Source organism: Osmerus mordax, chromosome 5 (assembly GCF_038355195.1).
Source record: "Osmerus mordax isolate fOsmMor3 chromosome 5, fOsmMor3.pri, whole genome shotgun sequence".
In the NCBI taxonomy this organism is placed as follows: Eukaryota; Metazoa; Chordata; class Actinopteri; order Osmeriformes; family Osmeridae; genus Osmerus; species Osmerus mordax.
The window spans coordinates 7,496,895-7,516,904 of record NC_090054.1 but is presented as its reverse complement, the minus strand read 5'-3'; the positions used below and the strand labels follow the sequence as shown (position 1 = coordinate 7,516,904).

The 20,010-nt window shown below is 41.3% G+C and overlaps 1 protein-coding gene across 1 annotated transcript in view; it reads right to left on the bottom strand.

Annotated features, from left to right (window-relative positions):
• LOC136943695 (CUB and sushi domain-containing protein 1-like) overlaps nt 1-20,010 on the bottom strand; it is a 402,237-nt gene that overhangs the window by 251,056 nt on the left and 131,171 nt on the right. Inside the window, 2 exon segments of the mRNA XM_067237118.1 lie at nt 4,574-4,686; nt 4,834-4,937. Coding sequence (XP_067093219.1) covers nt 4,574-4,686; nt 4,834-4,937 — 217 coding nt within the window.

Below are 20,010 nucleotides of genomic sequence, written 5' to 3'. Positions count from 1 at the left end.
GTGAGCCCTCTGCCTGTAAACGTGTCTGCTGTGCGCTTTCATGGCGCTCCGTTTCGAGTCCCGCAAGCTGCAACCGTTGTCCAGTGTACGTTCATCATGCAGTGTATCCTTCATCATGCAGCCTTCTGGGGAGCCCGTCTATCCGTCCTCTCATGAGCGGCGCACGGAAGCAGCGGCCTGAAAGCAGATAAACGTCTTCCTAACACACTCACTTTACTGCACAAACTACTGTAGTGTCCGCTCCGAGACGGATGCTTTGTGCAATGTCGACACCCTGCTCGATAGTGTTTCTCACGGGTTTCTGTGGCGCGGTGAATATGTCTACATGCCCCTCTAGATGCGCTACTTTCTATCCGTCTTGCGATCTCACCATGCATGTTTGATTTCATAATGGGAAGTGGGATGTTCACTGTTATATGGAGTAGGGCCTACTGCAAACTGATGTGACATGTAAAGGCACCCCCATTGTGATTGTCCAAACTAACTACCTTTGTCCCCTCTCCTTCATGCGCCGGTACCTGCTATACCACCCCTGGGCGACACCTGATGAGCCCCTGTTTACCAATGATGCAGCCGGCAAGGCCACAACCAGATCGTGGCTAACACAACGCCACAGAGTTCTGTGCGAGCGCTGTGACCTGTCCCCGGAGCGGTATACGGTGCATTCCTTCCGGATCGGGGCGGCCACCTCTGCTTCTGGTGTCCACGTCCGCGCTGGACAGGGAACAGCGGATGCTCCGCTGACACATTTGTTCTCACATCCTCATGTAACATCCCATGTCTGCGCACACAGGCACCTTCGTGTACATCCTTTGGGTTGCCGACGGGCGCTAGAGGGCGGGTCTCTAGAGGTAGCATAAATCTGCCCTGTATGGATGAGACGGCTACCGGATCATCACAATGCTAGAATATCTGTAGGATCTCCGTTGCCAATGCACATGCATGCTGCATGCACTATGGCAATCTGTCTGGAGGTATCTCAGGAGATACCCCGGATACCGGCCGCTGACACACACACATCTTGTTTCCTTTCCACTAGATAACATATCCCCGTGTTCCAGCATAGCCGTATTTGTGCTGCTTTTGTGTACAACCTGGGCGCAATGACGATGGGCGGCTAAGTGTCAGCGCTGCTCTAGAGGTAGCATCGGCCCGTGTTGGATGAGAAGGGTACCGGAGAGATGATCGGTGTACGGGGCTGGTTGCGGGCGCACTTCTCGTCGTGCACTGAGTCTGGACGGGACGTGCACGTGGGACGGTTCCGCAGACCGTGCATCAGATGGTGTGCAACAGACTTTACAGATCCTAAATGGACTCGAGACAGTTCTTAAAAAGTTTAGAGTTAAAATCCTCAACAGAGACATGACTGTGGCTAGTCTATATTCTATGTGTGCAGCCAGGTGTCTGAGATTTCCTGTGTGTGTAAAATGATATCCAGGGGACTGCAGATCCATTATTTAGAGCTTTGCAGAGATTTGACTTGCACTAAAGCATTGACAACAAATATACATATTCCTATTATTTTATAGCAATGTTTCTCCCTGAGTCTGATCTCCTGTTGTAATATAGCTGTGCAGCAGACTGTAGGATAACATTGAATAACTCAGCCAAGTCCTTGGAGAGCAAAGCAGGAAAAAAAAAACACCCACCAACACCCTGCCACCCTGTTTCTCCTTCCTTTCACCCAGAGCTCAGTTTAAAACCCAACCCCAAATAAAATATTTTGTCTGAGATGTGGCAAGCAAGTGAGGCTCATCACGACCTGTTGTCTGAAAGACAATGTGAGTCATATGAACCAGCTCTATACTGACCAACCTGTCCCAGGCAATGCTCCTATTTACATGTGTATGCATGGAAATTGAACACAATTGAGAAGCCGAGAATATATTAGATTACAGGGGATTTCAATTTTTTTTACAGGGGGAATTTTGGTGGAATCTGGACCCATATTTTCATGGTTTGCAGCACTCTACCCTTATGGTGACAATTGAAAGGACTGCCCCTCCTCAGTGGTTTGACTGTCACACTCCAAGGCTTCCAGGCTGTCACCGCCCAGCAACAGGCCGCCACAGGCAGCAGTGTGCAATCGAGTTTTCACCAGGCTAATTGAGGTTCTGTCATTGTGAGTGGTGGACCTAGTGTAACTGTGTGAGTTGTCTGCTGTGTAAACAGTCAGGTAAAATGCCAAAGGTTTTCCACTTGAGACAAAAGAGGTGGAAAATATACCTTTTAAAGATGAGAGAGACAGTATGAGAGGTGCAACAATGTCTGCAACCCAATAAAGAATTCATATTGACATATCTCAACTTACATAACTTTCTGAAAACCTTAGCTGCCAAGAGGAAGAAAGCTAAACACTCCATAAGCTGGTGTTTATACTACAACCCCTTCAACCTTTTGAAGAAAGCCATGCCATGTCAGTTTCAGTTTTGACTTGTCTGAATGTGCCCACAAAATGTGGTTAGTCACTAGCATGCCCAGTCAACACATGAGTGATCAGTGCTGGTTCATTGATATTCATCGGCGGGGCAGAATCAGAGGCACCATCTGATCCAGCAGATGAAATAGTGCAACGCTGGTGGAAGCAACTTTTGCATATTCGTTTTTATTGGAACAGATGCTCCGATAAATTCATGGGACCAGCTTTGATGAAATTAGTTAGCCTATTCAGCCACTTGATCGGAATGTGTGTGTGTGTGTGAGTGTGAACATATGCTGAGCTATGTGCTTTAAGCCCTTTTACAATTTAGATTGCTAGTATGATATACAGTTAGGTCCATAAGTATTTGGACATTGACACAATTTTCAGCATTTTGGCTCTGTATACCACCACAATGGATTTGAAATGAAACAATCAAGATGTGCTTTAAGTGCAGACTTTCAGCTTTAATTTCAGGGTATTTACATCCAAATCAGGTGAACGGTGTAGGAATTACAACACATTTTATATGTGCCCCCCCCCTTTTTAAGGGACCAAAAATAATTGGACAAACTAACATAATCATAAATCTAATTGTCACTTTTAATACTTGGTTGCAAATCCTTTGCAGTCAATGACAGCCTGAAGTCTGGAACCCATAGACATCACCAGACGCTGGGTTTCGTCCCTGGTGATGCTCTGCCAGGCCTCTACTGCAACTGTCTTCAGTTCCTGCTTGTTCTTGGGGCATTTTCCCTTCAGTTTTGTCTTTAGCAAGTGAAATGCATGCTCAATTGGATTTAGGTCAGGTGATTGACTTGGCCATTGCAGAACATTCCACTTCTTTGCCTTAAAAAACTCTTTGGTTGCTTTCGCAGTATGCTTCGGGTCATTGTCCATCTGCACTGTGAAGCGCCGTCCTATGAGTTCTGAAGAATTTGGCTGAATCTGAGCAGATAATATTGCCCGAAACACTTCAGAATTCATCCTACTGCTTTTGTCAGCAGTCACATCATCGATAAATACAAGGGAACCAGTTCCATTGGCAGCCATACATGCCCACGCCATAACACTACCTCCACCATGCTTCACTGATGAGGTGGTATGCTTTGGATCATGAGCAGTTCCTTCCCTTCTCCATACTCTTCCCATCATTCTGGTACAAGTTGATCTTGGTCTCATCTGTCCATGGGATGTTGTTCCAGAACTGTACAGGCTCTTTTGGATGTTTTTTGGCAAACTCTAATCTGGTCTTCCTGTTTTTGAGACTCACCAATGGTTTACTTCTTGTGGTGAACCCTCTGTATTTACTCTGGTGAAGACTTCTCTTAATTGTTGACTTTGACACAGATACGCCTACCTCCTGGAGAGTGTTCTTGATCTGGCCAACTGTTGTCAAGGGGTTTTTCTTCACCAGGGAAATAATTCTTCTGTCATCCACCACAGTTGTTTTCCGTGGTCTTCCGGGTCTTTTGGTGTTGCTGAGCTCACCAGTGCGTTCTTTCTTTTTAAGAATGTACCAAACAGTTGATTTGGCCACACCTAATGTTTTTGCTATCTCTCTGATAGGTTTGTTTTGATTTTACAGCCTAACGATGGCTTGCTTCACTGATTGTGACAGCTCTTTGGACTTCATATTGGGAGTTGACAGCAACAGATTCCAAACACAAATACCATACTTGAAATGAACTCTAGACCTTTTATCTGCTCCTTGTCAATGAAATAACGAACTCCCTTTATGAGAGAATAACATACACCTGGCCATGGAACAGCTGAGCAGCCAATTGTCCAATTACTTTTGGTCCCTTAAAAAGGGGGGGGGCACATATAAAATGTGTTGTAATTTCTACACCGTTCACCTGATTTGGATGTAAATACCCTGAAATTAAAGCTGAAAGTCTGCACTTAAAGCACATCTTGATTGTTTCATTTCAAATCCATTGTGGTGGTATACAGAGCCAAAATGATGAAAATTGTGTCAATGTCCAAATACTTATGGACCTAACTGTAAGTGCTAATATGAATATTATTTAACATACATTTAACATAACACGTCTAATCAAGATAATCCAGATAGTGTGTTTGTGTATGCATATGTGCCTGTCTGTGAGGTTCAACTATAGTAAATACAGTATGTCAGAGAGAATGGCCTACCTTCATACATGGCCTTAAATCCCTGGGAGCCAATGGTGTCGTCAGACTGCAGATGAAGCCACATCTGATTTGTCATACTGACAATCAGATCAGGAACACTGGAACCTGTCAGACTGAAACCACACACATGAAGCAGTAATTAATCTCTTCTGTAAAAATAATTTGCCTAACAATGCTTTAAGGTGACCTGAGTAACCTGGTACTAAGAAGTATAGTTTGTTTAAGGGTTAATATAGTCATACTGTGTATGACATACTCACACATAGAGAACTCTCCTGGCGTCACCAATTTTCCCTCCGTCACCCACAGTCAGTGTGTCATATCCTCTCTCCAGGTCAAACTCTTCGAATAACAGCTTGATCACCTGCAGGAGAGAAGAAGTGACAACACTGGCATGTAACTATAGTAACTACAGTTTATGGATTACTCCCAATTCCCTGTTTTGTGAGGCCTGATAATGAAGAACGACCAGATCCTTGACCAGCGTTTGCATTCTCTAGATCGCTCATGCTCAGAACAGATGCAAACACTCACACAAGCACACACAGAGATAATTTGTGTGTGTTGTCTGGCCCTGGTAAATCTAACAGAAGGACTATGAAATATAACCAGTGATGGAGACAGTGTGTCAGGGTGTTTATGAGACTCTGAAAGAAGAGCAGATATTAGCATGCTCTGACATGCACCCAGACAAAAGGAAAGGCTGTTGAAGGTGTGTGGTAGGTGAGAGGCAGGAGAGGGGAACAGAAAAGGACATTTCAGGCAAGGAGAGGGAGAGAAAAGGAGAAGAGGAGAGGCGATTAGGGGCCTCTTGCGCAAAGAGTGCTAGGAGATGCTGTTAACAGGAAATTGGATTGTAGCATAGATGGCTTGAAGGGAAGAAATAAATCTTAATTAGGACAAGGCCATTATCAACATCCTCAAAGTCTCTCAATTGGACCATTAAGGAACCATCATTCTCATCCATATTTATTTTCATTGTGCAAATGAATTAGCTTACTTTTATCAGTTCGACAAACTTGTATGTTTTAGGTTGCAGTGCCAATCCAGGAAGGATTACTGTTGTGATAAGAGTGCATCAATGCTTAACCAATGATACAGCAAATTAAGGGTTTCAGTGGTTCTACTGGTGCTGGTTTATCCTATTTTTCCATACTACACAGTGCTATCAAACCTCCCATTTTCCCGGGATTCTTGCTTTCTTTACCCATCAATCTGTCCTTACATTTAAATATTTTCCGGAAATCTCACATTTTTAATCTTTTGTGTAAAAAAACAAACAACTGCCAGTAACATTGCAGGTAAGCATAACCGCCTGTCCTATGTTATGTTTGCCACAGTCCCCTATAAAGCAGGTTGCAGTAGGCTATGTATAATTGGGTGTGCTCAAGCCTTCGGCGAGCACAACCATCTCTCACATATATATTTGTTGGAATGCTACTTCAGCATTCCAAGTATTGTTCTTTGAATCTTTAATTCCAAGTATTGTTCTTTGAATCTTTATTCAACTTCTTAATCTTCTTCTTCTATTTCTTCCGTGACACCTTTCAGCGACTTCAAATCTTCAGCTATCAAAAAATTCAGCAGTTTCGGGCTATGACTTTTCAGCTTTGTACCTCTTATGCTTGAATTAATATAAATCAATATTCCTAATATTTTTTACATGGTTTTCCAATTGAGTTTTTTTTAAATCCTCAATCCTCTTAAACTTCTTCAACTTCCAAATCCCTCTTCTTCCTCAATCTTTCAGCTAGAGCCACCATTTAAACTTTAACATGTTGACAAAACGCTAAATTGTTTTTATCTATTCAACTTTTTTCAATATCACTGATTATATTTCATGACTTTTTCAAACCGTTTCTGAGATTTACATGGGTTTCTATGTAGAGAGCTAGAGTGAGGCATTGGAATGTTGCGCAAATTCAGAGTGACAGCAGAGTCCGAGACCGTTTTTTTTTTAATGGCACTTTTGCCCTCACGGCCACAATATTAACTTTTCAAGCTTCATTTTGGATCAAAACGATGCCGTGCTTGTGCTGGTCGGACTCATATGGGTATGGAAACACAGTTATTTACTTTTTGCGTGAGGAGCCCGAGAGTGAGACAAAGTCTGTCTCAAGCCCCATAGAGACTAATGCAAATGTTGGGACAAATACGTCAGGGAAAGCAAAAAGAACAAGATTTTGAAACTGCCGGCAGTCGTATTTCTGACCGTACAGAAATATAAAGGGCATCTCTGGTTTCGGCAGTCTTAGGTCTCGGAAAATATCCTTATTTTTTGGATTGGACGTATAGTTTTGCGTCTAGGTCAACTTGTTTGAGGTGTGGATGCTAGGTAAATGTTCGTTTTTCTCTCTGCCTAGCTCGTTAACCATCACAGCTGCGCCATCACCGTGGCAACCAAACAAACACGCACCAGGAAAGCAAAAGGAACACGTTTTCGAAACTGCAGGTAGAGTCGTATTTCTGACTGCACAGACATATAAAGAATATCTCTGGTTTAGGCAGAGTCTTGGGTCTCGGAAAATATCCTTATTTTTTGGATTGGACGTATAGTTTTGCGTCTAGGTTAACTTGTTTGAGGTGTGGATTCTAGCTACATTAGTTATTCTCTCTGCCCAGCTCGTTAGCGATCACAGCTGCTCCATCGCCGTGGCAACCAAACAAACACGCACCAGGAAAGCAAAAGGAACACGTTTTCGAAACTGCAGGTAGAGTCGTATTTCTGACCGCACAGACATATAAAGGACATCTCTGGTTTCGGCAAAGTCTTGGGTCTCGGAAAATATCCTTATTTTTTTGGATTGGACGTATAGTTTTGCGTCTAGGTTAACTTGTTTGAGGTGTTGATTCTAGCTACATTTCTGTTATTCTTTACCCTCAGCGCGTTAGCAATCATAGCTGCACCGTCACCGTGGCAACGACAGACACGCACCACTCAGTCTCTCACACAGGTGATTTGTATTAGCTGATTAGTGGAGTCACAAGACAGAGCTATTCGCTCAACTCGTCTCATTAAAAGACTAAGAGCACTATAATTTCAGCTACTAAGACGAATATACTACTTCTACTAGAAATTGTCGGTTTATGCCATACGATTACTCCGTTTACTTGTGTAATTAGTTATGCAATTACTCAATAAGCGCGTCTACATGATTCGTTGTATGCTCCAAGGACAAAACTTGCACCATCATCCTTCTGTAACAGTGTCGCCGTGTCTTCCTGTATCGGCCCTACTGCTGTATGTTTCATTCCATCAACACATTGAATCCTACTAAGAAAACCGAGTAAACGCACTCAATGGTAGGCTACATCTGCTACTGCTATTACTATCCCAACTATAATTTCAGCTGTTAAAACGATAATATTCTTGTTACGACTAGCTAGCCTACTTCTTCTGTTTAACAGTTCAGCTTTCAGCTTCTCCCGCGTTGTAGGCTATTTTAGCTATTAGCTTTGTTAGATGATGCAGTTCAGCTTCCACACTGCCTCTTTTGTGTGACTCACACATTTTTGAAATTCATTTCAGATTTCAGCTTGCGGGTATTTTCTCATTTCTCACTTTTATACTTTTTTAAATATTAAGGTTTTTGTGCAAATTATTCTCCCTTTAAAAGTAATGGTAAATCCTTTCAAATCATTGTTGGAATGCTGCTCCAGCCCCTTTCAAAAAGACCTTTCGGTTGCTTTGAAGCTTCAGCTTATAACTTTCTACTAAATTTTCACTTTTCAGCTTTTTTAGCATGGTCAGCTATCCCCATTCAGGTTTTCAGCATTCTCACTGCTGTTTCGCAGGAACAGCCTTTTCTAGTTGGGTGTCCTTTGTTCTCTCACATATATATTTATTATTATTATTTATTTTCGCCCCCCTAAGGATCAGTCAATATTTGGACTACATACACAACGGCGGTGTCAAAAGGTTCGTCTTGGTAGCGATTGCGTTGGTTGTATTTTTATTTACGTTCCGTTGCATGGTTTAAGTAGAAATTGCGTTTTTGTGGTGAAAAGTGAAGCTAACGGTGGCTAATTTGCTAGCCACAGTCACTGACGTTACTAACGTCACTACGTCACGAAAACACGCGTGACTACCTGTAGCAGAACATTCGTTTCACATCTGTTAACTTGGGGGATAGCTAGGCTAACTATAGCTTTACTGCAAGGCAGCTGCAGGAACGCCACAAGCAAAGAGGCCAGGGTGATAACTATTTACTCATTTTACTTTGTGATGTGAAACACTTATGAAATGTAATGTATAATATTAGCTGATATTATTAAGGAAGTAGGCCCACATCTACTTTCGGAAACGGTAGTCTACTATTTCACTGAAGCATTAGCATCATGACATTAGCCTCTGTTGCCCGGGCAACACATACTACAGTGGTCTATGATGCATCTGTTTTCAATCTTTAAAATAAACATTCCTCACAAATACATTTTCGTTGTAGGATTTATTATGACATTACATTACAAGTAAACGATTTGTGGGTGAAATTATCATTACCTGTGGTTTCAAACCAGTGTTGCTCACTGCAATGCTGTAGCCTACGCGAGACACTACAAAAACATCTACACAGCTGTAGGAAGTCAAACGGCGACAGAACATGTTCGGCACTCCCCTTACTTAATCAAAAGTCTATCTAACTACTAACCTGAACTTCATTACCACAGCCTAAACGTTGCCAATCTGTTCATGAAAATAATTAATTTCAGCCTAAACCGTACAACGGAACGTTAAATCCAATTCAACCAACGCAATCGCTACCAAGACGAACACAGCAGTAGTCTACTAGTACTGTACCGTAGTAGTACAATTTACCGGGGCAGCTTCTCCACACAGGGCTATATTGCTTTTTGCGTTGTTACTGACAATGATCGCTACCAGTGAGCTTTTTATGAATGAGCGATTTTCCACTAAATAAATGTCAAGCTTATTTACGTTTTGGGGGGCATATTTTCAGTTAGCAGATGGGACTGTCTGAATCGCGATTCCATCTTCTACTGCCGGGTAACGTCGTAGAATAATCTTCAAAGGGGGTTCTTTATTAATGAATGAATGCAAGTAGGCTACATGCCTGAAAATATCACGAGAAGGGAAAAACTTAAAATGACGTTTAAGTCATAGAGATTAGGTCAATTTTTACACCGGTCTGCCAAATTTATTCGTTTTGATTCAACGATGAGGCTGCCTCTTGCAGGGGAAATGAGAAGACATCTATTTCATTCTACACTTCACTCGTATTTTCAGTTGTAAATGAGCAGCAAAAAAAAAATGCCAACCGACGCAAGCAAGCACACCTTACAATTTCCCCAGAAATTTTACCCTCTCTAGTTCTGCATACTTTTTTCCTCCCACTTTTTTTGCTCGCCTACTAGTTTCACACCGTTTAACCTAGAAACGCCATTCAAACTTTATTTGCTAAAGTCTGAACTCCTCTAGTGTGCTATTACTTTTCTCACTGATAACTCTTAAAGTTTTTAAGATATTAAAGTTTAAAGTGCAAAAAAAAAAAAGGGTTTCAATGGTTCAGAACGTTCAAGTCAAATTTCATTGTGATGTCATGTACAGACAGAACTGTTTCTCACCGAGTCCATTTTCACACTGTTTAACACTTTCCTGCCTGAATATGCATACTTTTTCAAATAATATACCTGAACTGTTTATACCATTTTGGAGACAAGAAGTAGGGCTTTCTAATGATGTAAATATTTATATGATAATGTAAGGCAAATCATCCTTTATCAAGACGATTTCACTGAGACATTTTGACAAATCTTCTCCGTCTGCAATACTTTTTTAGAAAACCTCATTTTTAACCACTTGTAATACAAGATATAGGAGATGTTAGACTTTATGAAACGTACGTAATTTTATGGTGAATTCAGAACAGAAGACAGATTTAAGATAGACCATCTTGTTTAAAAGTTATGACCACTGAAGTGATGAGTGGAAACGCAATTTCTCGCATAATCGAAATAACGCGATGGCTCTCCATAACTAAAAACGGTTCAACTTTTTTCCACAATCGACCAAATAAGGTGTGTACATTGAACTTAAAGTGTACATAATCTAGCTACATAATTTTTCTTTTAGCAAGTTTCACAGAAATCTGCAAAAATCGAGGCTCAACACTGTCATAGCTGACAGTTACGAACAGTGAAACCGTGGTCACAAGTGTTTTACTGCAGCTGGCGTTACTCCTACGAACAAATGCTTCGTAACTGAAAAGTTTTTACTTTTAATTGTCAATATTGAACACAGATGTTAAGAAACTTGTCTTTACTCTAAATATCTTCTCCGTTTTCAATTTGAAGCAGTTAATCTAACACAGTAGGAAATCTCCCACAACATGAACTGGCTCCGCTTAGACTAATAAATATGTTTTTTCAGTCAACCATACTACATTACACAACCTAATTTTCAAACACTTTCAATACTAGATACAGGCAATGTTACAGTTGATGAAATATTAAGTAAGTAAGTACTTATAAGTACTTACTTAATAAGTATTTGGACATTGACACAATTTTCAGCATTTTGGCTCTGTATACCACCACAATGGTTTCGAAATGAAACAATCAAGATGTGCTTTAAGTGCAGACTTTCAGCTTTAATTTCAGGGTATTTACATCCAAATCAGGTGAACGGTGTAGGAATTACAACACATTTTATATGTGTGTCCCCCCCTTTTTAAGGGACCAAAAATAATTGGACAAACTAACATAATCATAAATCTAATTGTCACTTTTAATACTTGGTTGCAAATCCTTTGCAGTCAATGACAGCCTGAAGTCTGGAAGCCATAGACATCACCAGACGCTGGGTTTCGTCCCTGGTGATGCTCTGCCAGGCCTCTACTGCAACTGTCTTCAGTTCCTGTTTGTTCTTGGGGCATTTTCCCTTCAGTTTTGTCTTTAGCAAGTGAAATGCATGCTCAATTGGATTTAGGTCAGGTGATTGACTTGGCCATTGCAGAACATTCCACTTCTTTGCCTTAAAGTATTTGGTTGCTTTCGCAGTATGCTTCGGGTCATTGTCCATCTGCACTGTGAAGCGCCGTCCTATGAGTTCTGAAGCATTTGGCTGAATCTGAGCAGATAATATTGCCCGAAACACTTCAGAATTCATCCTACTGCTTTTGTCAGCAGTCACATCATCGATAAATACAAGGGAACCAGTTCCATTGGCAGCCATACATGCCCACGCCATAACACTAATTCCACCATGCTTCACTGATGAGGTGGTATGCTTTGGATCATGAGCAGTTCCTTCCCTTCTCCATACTCTTCTCTTCCCATCATTCTGGTACAAGTTGATCTTGGTCTCATCTGTCCATAGGATGTTGTTCCAGAACTGTACAGGCTCTTTTAGATGTTTTTTGGCAAACTCTAATCTGGTCTTCCTGTTTTTGAGACTCACCAATGGTTTACATGTTGTGGTGAACCCTCTATTTACTCTGGTGAAGTCTTCTCTTTATTGTTGACTTTGACACAGATACGCCTACCTCCTGGAGAATGTTCTTGATCTGGCCAACTGTTGTGAAAGGGTTTTTCTTCACCAGGGAAAGAATTCTTCTGTCATCCACCACAGTTGTTTTCCGTGGTCTTCCGGGTCTTTTGGTGTTGCTGAGCTCACCAGTGCGTTCTTTCTTTTTAAGAATGTACCAAACAGTTGATTTGGCCACACCTAATGTTTTTGCTATCTCTCTGATAGGTTTGTTTTGATTTTTCAGCCTAACGATGGCTTGCTTCACTGATGGTGACAGCTCTTTGGACTTCATATTGAGAGTTGATAGCAACAGATTCCAAACACAAATACCATACTTGAAATGATCTCTAGACCTTTTATCTGCTCCTTGTCAATGAAATAACAAACTCCCTTTATGAGAGAATAACATACACCTGGCCATGGAACAGCTGAGCAGCCAATTGTCCAATTACCTTTGGTCCCTTAAAAAGGGGGGGGCCACATATAAAATTTATTGTAATTCCTACACCGTTCACCTGATTTGGATGTAAATACCCTGAAATTAAAGCTGAAAGTCTGCACTTAAAGCACATCTTGATTGTTTCATTTCAAATCCATTGTGGTGGTATACAGAGCCAAAATGATGAAAATTGTGTCAATGTCCAAATACTTATGGACCTAACTGTATGTGGACCTAACTGTATGTGGGCAATGTAGAACAGCAGACAGATTCAAAATATGATCTGTTGTCTTTCTGTAATTAGCTATGGCCATTCTAGTGACGAGTGCATACACGCTACGAAACCAGGTCACATAGCTAGCTACGTCTATCGTTCGTTACCTACAAACAAATGCTTCATAATATAAGAGTATTTACTTTTTATTGGCGATATTGACAACAGAGGTTAAGGAACTTGTCTTTAATCAAAAGATCGTCTCTGTTTTCAATTTGAAGCAGTAGATCTAGCTTACTGTAGGATATCTCCCATTGCATCCTCTCTCTAGATTCTCTTCAGCTAAAGATGGACGACGATGAGGATGCATGCATTATTCACGCCTACGGTGTTAATACAGTCTGTAAAAATACCACTTTGACACACTTGCAATAAATGATCCGCTGGTTAGATGAAGCTATATCCTATTTACTACCCACAGTAGTTCAGCTTTTTTTGCAGCAGCATTTTAATCTGAGTTAGAGTAGCTTACTAGCTCTAGCTTTTGCAGTTGTACAACAAAGTCACGTAATGTGACGAGATTGAATTTAAAAGTATAAAAAAACTCACCAGGGACAATGACAACATCAGTAACCCTGCACTATGGATTATTATTTTGATGTCATCTTTAAATTAATTGTCTGAACAGGACTGGGTGTGCAGGCACACATGGTTAGTTTCTCCTCCATCTTGGACCTGAAACCTAGATTCTAGGTTAGAATCCTCACCAGACAGAAGCAGAGTCGTTAGCAGAGAACTGACGCTTCAGTCTCCGAGTATAGTCGTTTAGCCTCTCTCACCACCTTGCTAAACCTGTTTTTCGATTCCTTGAATCTGTCTCTATCCCCACTCCTAAATGCTTTCTCCTTCTCTGACCTCAACCTTCTGAGCTCTGCTGAGAACCAGGGCTTGTCGTTGTTGAAGTTCACCCTGGTGCGTGTTGGAATACAGCAGTCCTCACAGAAGATGATGTATGATGTCACAGCCTCTGTGAGTTCATCCGTAGCAGGTAGCAGTCCATTGGTAGCAGTCGTGAACATATCCCAGTCAGTACAGTCCAAGCATGCCCGCAGATCCTCCATAGCCTCACTGGTCCACTGTTTTGATGTCCTCACAACAGCTTTACAGAGCTTTAATTTCTGCCTGTATGCAGGAATCAGATGGACCATGGTATGGTCAGAGTGACCCAGTGCTGCACGAGGGACGGCGTGGTAGGTATTGTCTGTATTTAGGGAGTTCATGGCTGAGATTACCTTTGTTAAAGTCGCCGAGTACGATAACAAGGGAATCCGGGTTTGCTCGCTCCACACTCAGAATCTGGTCGGCGAGCATGTGTTGGGCCTCTTTAACCTGTGGACCCGGTGCCATGTAAACTCCGACCAAAATGAGTAACGCAAATTCTCGTGGCGAGTAAAAAGGTTTACAGTTTATAAAAAATTATTCCAGATCCGGAGAACAATGTTGCAGAATCACTGTCACATCTACACACCAGCCACTGTTGATGTAGAAAGAAATGCCACCGCCTTTGCCGGAGAGTGCAGTGTCCCGGTCAGCTCTCACGAGTTGAAAGCCTGCCAGATGTAATGCGGTGTCCGGGATCAAATTGCACAGCCATGTCGTGAAGCACAAAACCAAAGATGAAAGAAAGTCTCTGTTTTTCACCATCAGTATCTGAAGTTCGTCCATTTTATTGCACAGTGAACGTACGTTGGAGAGGAAAAAACTTGGAAGCACTGTTCGGATTCCACGTCTGCGTAGCCGAACTAGCGCTCCCGCTCGCTTTCCCCTTCGGCGTTTCACTGCATGGGCAAAGCCTAGCGCGGCACTGGCTGGAATTCCCACTAAATCTGCCGCTGGAAGCAGAAAAGTGGGAAATAAATCCACAGGAGTTGTAGTCCTGATGTTTAGAAGTACTTCTCTTGTTAGAGAACCCCGGAAATCTTGGCAGAACACTGAATTAACAGACAAAACAAGACAAAACAGAGCGCACCTAGCAACCAAGGCAGCCATCATCTGCGCCATTTTTATATTTATATTTCGCATTTTTCGCCTTATGACAGCTTGCTCAACCATTGTGCATGTAATGACATATGTTTATGTAATTAACTAAATGTCTAGATGTTTGTGGAGGTAAGACAATTTAACAGAGGACATAATTAGGTACAAATATTTGGACAGTGACACCATTTTAATAATTTAGGCTTTATACGCCACCACCAGTGACGTGCGGTCAGGGGAGGCAGTGCCTGACCTGAGTATATACTTTCATTTCTATTGAATGAGTATGAATTGTGGAATTGTGATGGCAAAATGTGGAGCAAATGCGCTCTTTCTGAGCCTCTATAAATTTACCGCATTTTTTTGGCCAAATATGTGTGTGTAAAGAATGCTGATATGGGATATGAAAATAACCATTTGTCAATGTGCAAGCAGCCAGTTGAATGGTGAATTGATAAACCAGGAGTCAGGTGTCAGGAGTCAGGTGGCTGAGCGGTTAGGGAGTCGGGCTAGTAATCTGAAGGTTACCGGTTCGATTCCCTGCTCTGCCAAATGACGTTGTGTCCTTGGGCAAGTCACTTCACCCTACTTGCCTCGGGGGAATGTCCCTGTACCTACTGTAAGTCGCTCTGGATAAGAGCGTCTGCTAAATGACTAAATGTAAATGCTGCTCTGTTGAATTGTTATTATTATTATTTGTTAATCTGACTTTGAAAGAGTCAGTGCCTCCCCAGCCACGAACCTCACCGCACGTCACTGGCCACCACAAAGGTTTTTAAATGAAACAACCAAGACAGGCTAATTGAAATGCTAACCTTCAGCTTTAATTCAAGGGGTTGAACAAAAATATTGTATGAATTGTTTAGGAATTGCAACAGTTTGTATAGTCTTCTTATTGCGGGGGCTCAAATGCAATTGGACAAATTAACATAATCATAAATAAAAGGTTCATTAGGTGAACCTTTGCAAAGGCACAACCCAGGGGTGTCATCAGTAGGGATGGGGATTGTACATTTTTATCGATATTGATACAATTTTTCAGACTGCTTAACGATCTGAGTCTTTATCGATACCACAATCGATACTTTTCTGGGGTGAGCTTGAGCTAACCACCATCTAAATGAATGAATTTGGTAACCCCGCCACATTTTATGTAAAGAAGATTACTGAACAACATTTATAACAATAACTTAAGTAAAACAGATGTCAAATAGAACAAGGGGAATGTGTTGCTCTCAGGTGAGGCTGGATAAAAGGAGCACATATTTGCACAATGGATCCTGGCTCTGGCTAAATCTACAATTGTCCACTACAGATGTACTATCCACAACCTGGATGAGTAAATAGTATAAATGACTGATTGGTTGGTTGACAAAAAGTGATTGATAAGCCGTCATTGTTCAAGACTTTATGAAAAGTTGGGGGGGGACATGTCCCCCCCACGTTGTTAGTGTGTATTAGCAGGTAGAGACACTAGTAAGGTTGCTGATGGTGGTGCCCATATCATCTGCGGAGGCAGAGTGCAGTTTCAGTGCGTTACGCAGATTGGAAACATGGTTGCAATCAACCATAACACAAAAAAGGCTCAATGGCATTGCTGTGTGCCATATTCACCAAGACATACTTGACAAACTTGAAAGACAAGATATTGCCCAGCAATATCTTCAGGGAAATGAAAGGAGAGATGTTTTTGGGACCTATTGAGTCTGCTTCTAGAGGGTAAATTTGTTTGGCTGCAGGGGAAATTATTTATTTTTTATCAATTTTGTTATTATTGGAAAAAATTTACAATGAAAAGTCATACTTGCAGAGCGAATTCCGAATATTTAATTGAAAGTGTAAATTTCATTTCACATTTCATGCTATGTAGGCAATACTTATTTTTATATATGTAAATCTGTTTAAGTGTTTATACTTCCGTTTTCATACACATTTTTATATTTGTAATCATTTACATCCTGCTGAGGGCATGAAGCTTTGGTGCGTGATTGACATACTAATGTTTATTGCAGCGTCAGTATATATACATATATATTACACAAAATAACTAATTGAGTTGGAATCATTTGCTGACAGCTTGGTCCCCCCCAGTTCAAAAAATTCCATCTGCACCCCTGCTGTAGAGCCCTGGCTCTTATTATTGAGGCTTATTATTGTCAACGATGGATACTTGCTACGAAGTTGGGTTGCGCTGACTGCGCTCACCATGCAAACATGGGTTGAGGAGGAGGATTGTCCGGCAGCTGGAGTTGGCACCGTTGATTCTCGAAGACAGTCTAATGCATTTTACCTTTAGCTGATGCACAACGTTGAGGTGCTTATTCATTACAGTAGTGTTCCCCCCCCCCCCTACAATAAATGATCTTCGAACATGTATTACACGTCGCTTCGTCCTTATCTTTGGCTTTATTAAAATGTAGCCAAGCCTTTGACCGCTTCGTACGTTCAGCCATCGTAGCTAGCAACAAAATGAGAAATAAAGCGAAGTAGGGCGTGAGCCAATTAAATTATTTTTCTTTTCGTTTAAAGGCGGTTGGCCGGCCATTTACATTATATTGGCCTACCGTCGCAATACGACGGTAGGCCTCATCCAGGTGAGCATAAGGTACATTCGTACTGGTAAGCCGCTGCAGTCCCAGAGCGGTACTCGTCTAGTTCGCTAGAAGGTACAATTTACCAGTCCGGGGGCAAGTCTCAATCTAGGAGCAAAACGGAGCACAGGCGGCTTCTCCAGGTGAGGATAATGGTACATTATGCATGCTAGGGGATGCTCTTCTGTGGCAGATAATCCAGTTCTCCAAAGCACAGGATGTACCAACTGTGTCAGCCAGCTAACACAAGTGTAAATGAACAGCAAGAAACATGCTTTTTCATCTATGCCTTTGTAACCCAGAAATATGGTTATGGTTTATTAAAAAGTTATTGTGGTACAGTTGTATAATATTGCCATACTGTTGAAATGGGTGGAAGAATCTAATGTTATTTGTTATTTAAAGTGTCTTAATGTTTTATTTCAATTACCGTATTTCTTAGATTAAACGCTGCAGCGTTTATTACACAATAATCATTTTTGGCGTTTATTCGAGGGTGGCGTTTATTCAAGGGCGGCGTTTAATTAGTTACAAAAGACTTCCACTTTGTTACTATACACCACTGCTTTAATATTAGATTGATCAAATTGTTTATAAATAAGTAATAAAGGTGGAGAGCTCCTTGGCTGCATGCTTTCAGTTTTATATGTTTATTCGTTTTTTCAGTATAAGATTCTTTGTTTGAATATCTTGTCTCTTTCTATACTGATCCTTTTTCTTCGTATTTCTAAATGAATGCAGGGTCAAAGGCTGAGATATGTACAAGGAGGAGCACATGGCCAAGAGGAAGATACAGACGACGAGCAACCATCTACAAGCAGTTCAGGCACACATCAACCCCAGCTGGCCAGCATGTCTGTAGACTCCACAACAGTACCAAGCCCTGATCAACCACCCTCAACCAGCAGTTTAGGGACAGATACACAGCAGAGAACCACCAGCTCTGAATAGATGTTACATTGTGATGTTGCTATTGTGTTATTGGTTTTGAGTTATATGTTTGGTAATAAAAAGTTAAACTGGCAAAAACAAATTCTCGGGGTGTGGGGGGCATCATAAAGGAATTATGCTTAGGGCACCAAAATAGCTAGCAGCGGCACTGGTGGTTGTAAAACCATTTCATCGTCGTCTTTGCTCTAGATAAACGTTTAATTACGTCAGTCAAAATAGTCAAATTTAATTAATTATGGGAATAAACTCTAACCTTCATGTATGTGTGCAACCATGTGCAAAACTGTCTACTGAAGGGCAGGCGACTAGGGATGGGTATCGAGAACCGGTTCTTGTTTAGAACCGGTTCCCAGTGAACCGATTCCTTGGAATCGTCAGCCAAATTCTTTAACGATTCTGCTAACGGTTCTCTGTGCCGTTGCGCATACGTGAACTTTTATAGTTTATTCAGACTGCAGCAAACATGGCAGCTAGGCAGAAGCGTTCTAAAGTTTGGTTGTATTTCACACGACAAAATGACAACGCCACTTGTAACGCGGGTAAAAAAGTATATTTCGTCGAAGGGAGGAAATACAACAAATATGAAGAAGCATTTGAACACAGCATGGAATGAAGTTACTGGAATTTCATGTGTTCGATGCATGCAGCAGCACAGCTAACGTTCGCGCTTCATCTCTAACTATCCACGGTAGAGCTAAACTCCTCAAAAGTGATCACAACCACTTGTCACTGTGTGAAGCAATTGGACTTTATTGTTTATAGTCGATAAAGTTATCTTCTGTCCCATCATTTGAAGCATACATTTTAGCTCCGGCATTCGTCTCCCATTATTGATCACTTCACGTTAATTATCGGAGGGCGTGTGTTATCAGCAAACGTTCGCGTTGTCGTGTTCACCCATTATTAAACTGAGCATATCGATTTTTAATCCATTATTAAACTTCGCATTTTAATTGTTTAACAGAACGGCCGATGTTTGACACTGTCATATTATATGATTTGACCTTGGCTGAAAATGGAAGATTCTATAGCTAAGCTAGCGTAGCTAATAGAAGTGTAGCAGAAGAGCAACGGAAAAATGTAAATGTGTATATGGTGTGCAGAATTATAGAAAATGATATAAAAGAAAATGTAAATAAACCTGTTTGTGCTCTTCCCCCCCCCCTTGCCCAATAAGAATCGATAAGAGAATCGATAAGGAATTGAATCGAGAAGCAGGAATTGATAAGGAATCTGAATTGTTAAAATCTTATCAATACTCATCCCTACAGGCGACTGTACATTAGAAAGCTTTTTCTCCCTGTGATCAGTCAGCTCCAGGTAGATCAGTGATTGACAAATATTACCTTTGTGCTCGTGCCCTCTTCGTACCCGCAAGCACAGTTCCAGGCAACTATTCTAAACATAAGGAAATAAATGGGTGCTAGTTTGCCCCTTTCTATTGCAATTCTTGTATGAAAAGTGCTATATAAATAAAGTCTTACTTACTTACTTACTTTCGGATTGGTATGAAACTCTGCAAAAATCTCCCCAAATTATTATGTGAAAAAGCTAGTCGTTTGAGGCAGGTTCGAGAATATAATTCTTTTTGGGGAGAAGATAGTTTTGAATATGTTGACTTGAGTTAATAGAATAAAATTGCCGGAACGAACCGGGTCCCTAATTGGAAATGCAATACCACTAAGATCCACCGGGGCCATTGCCTGAAGCCGAGGAGCG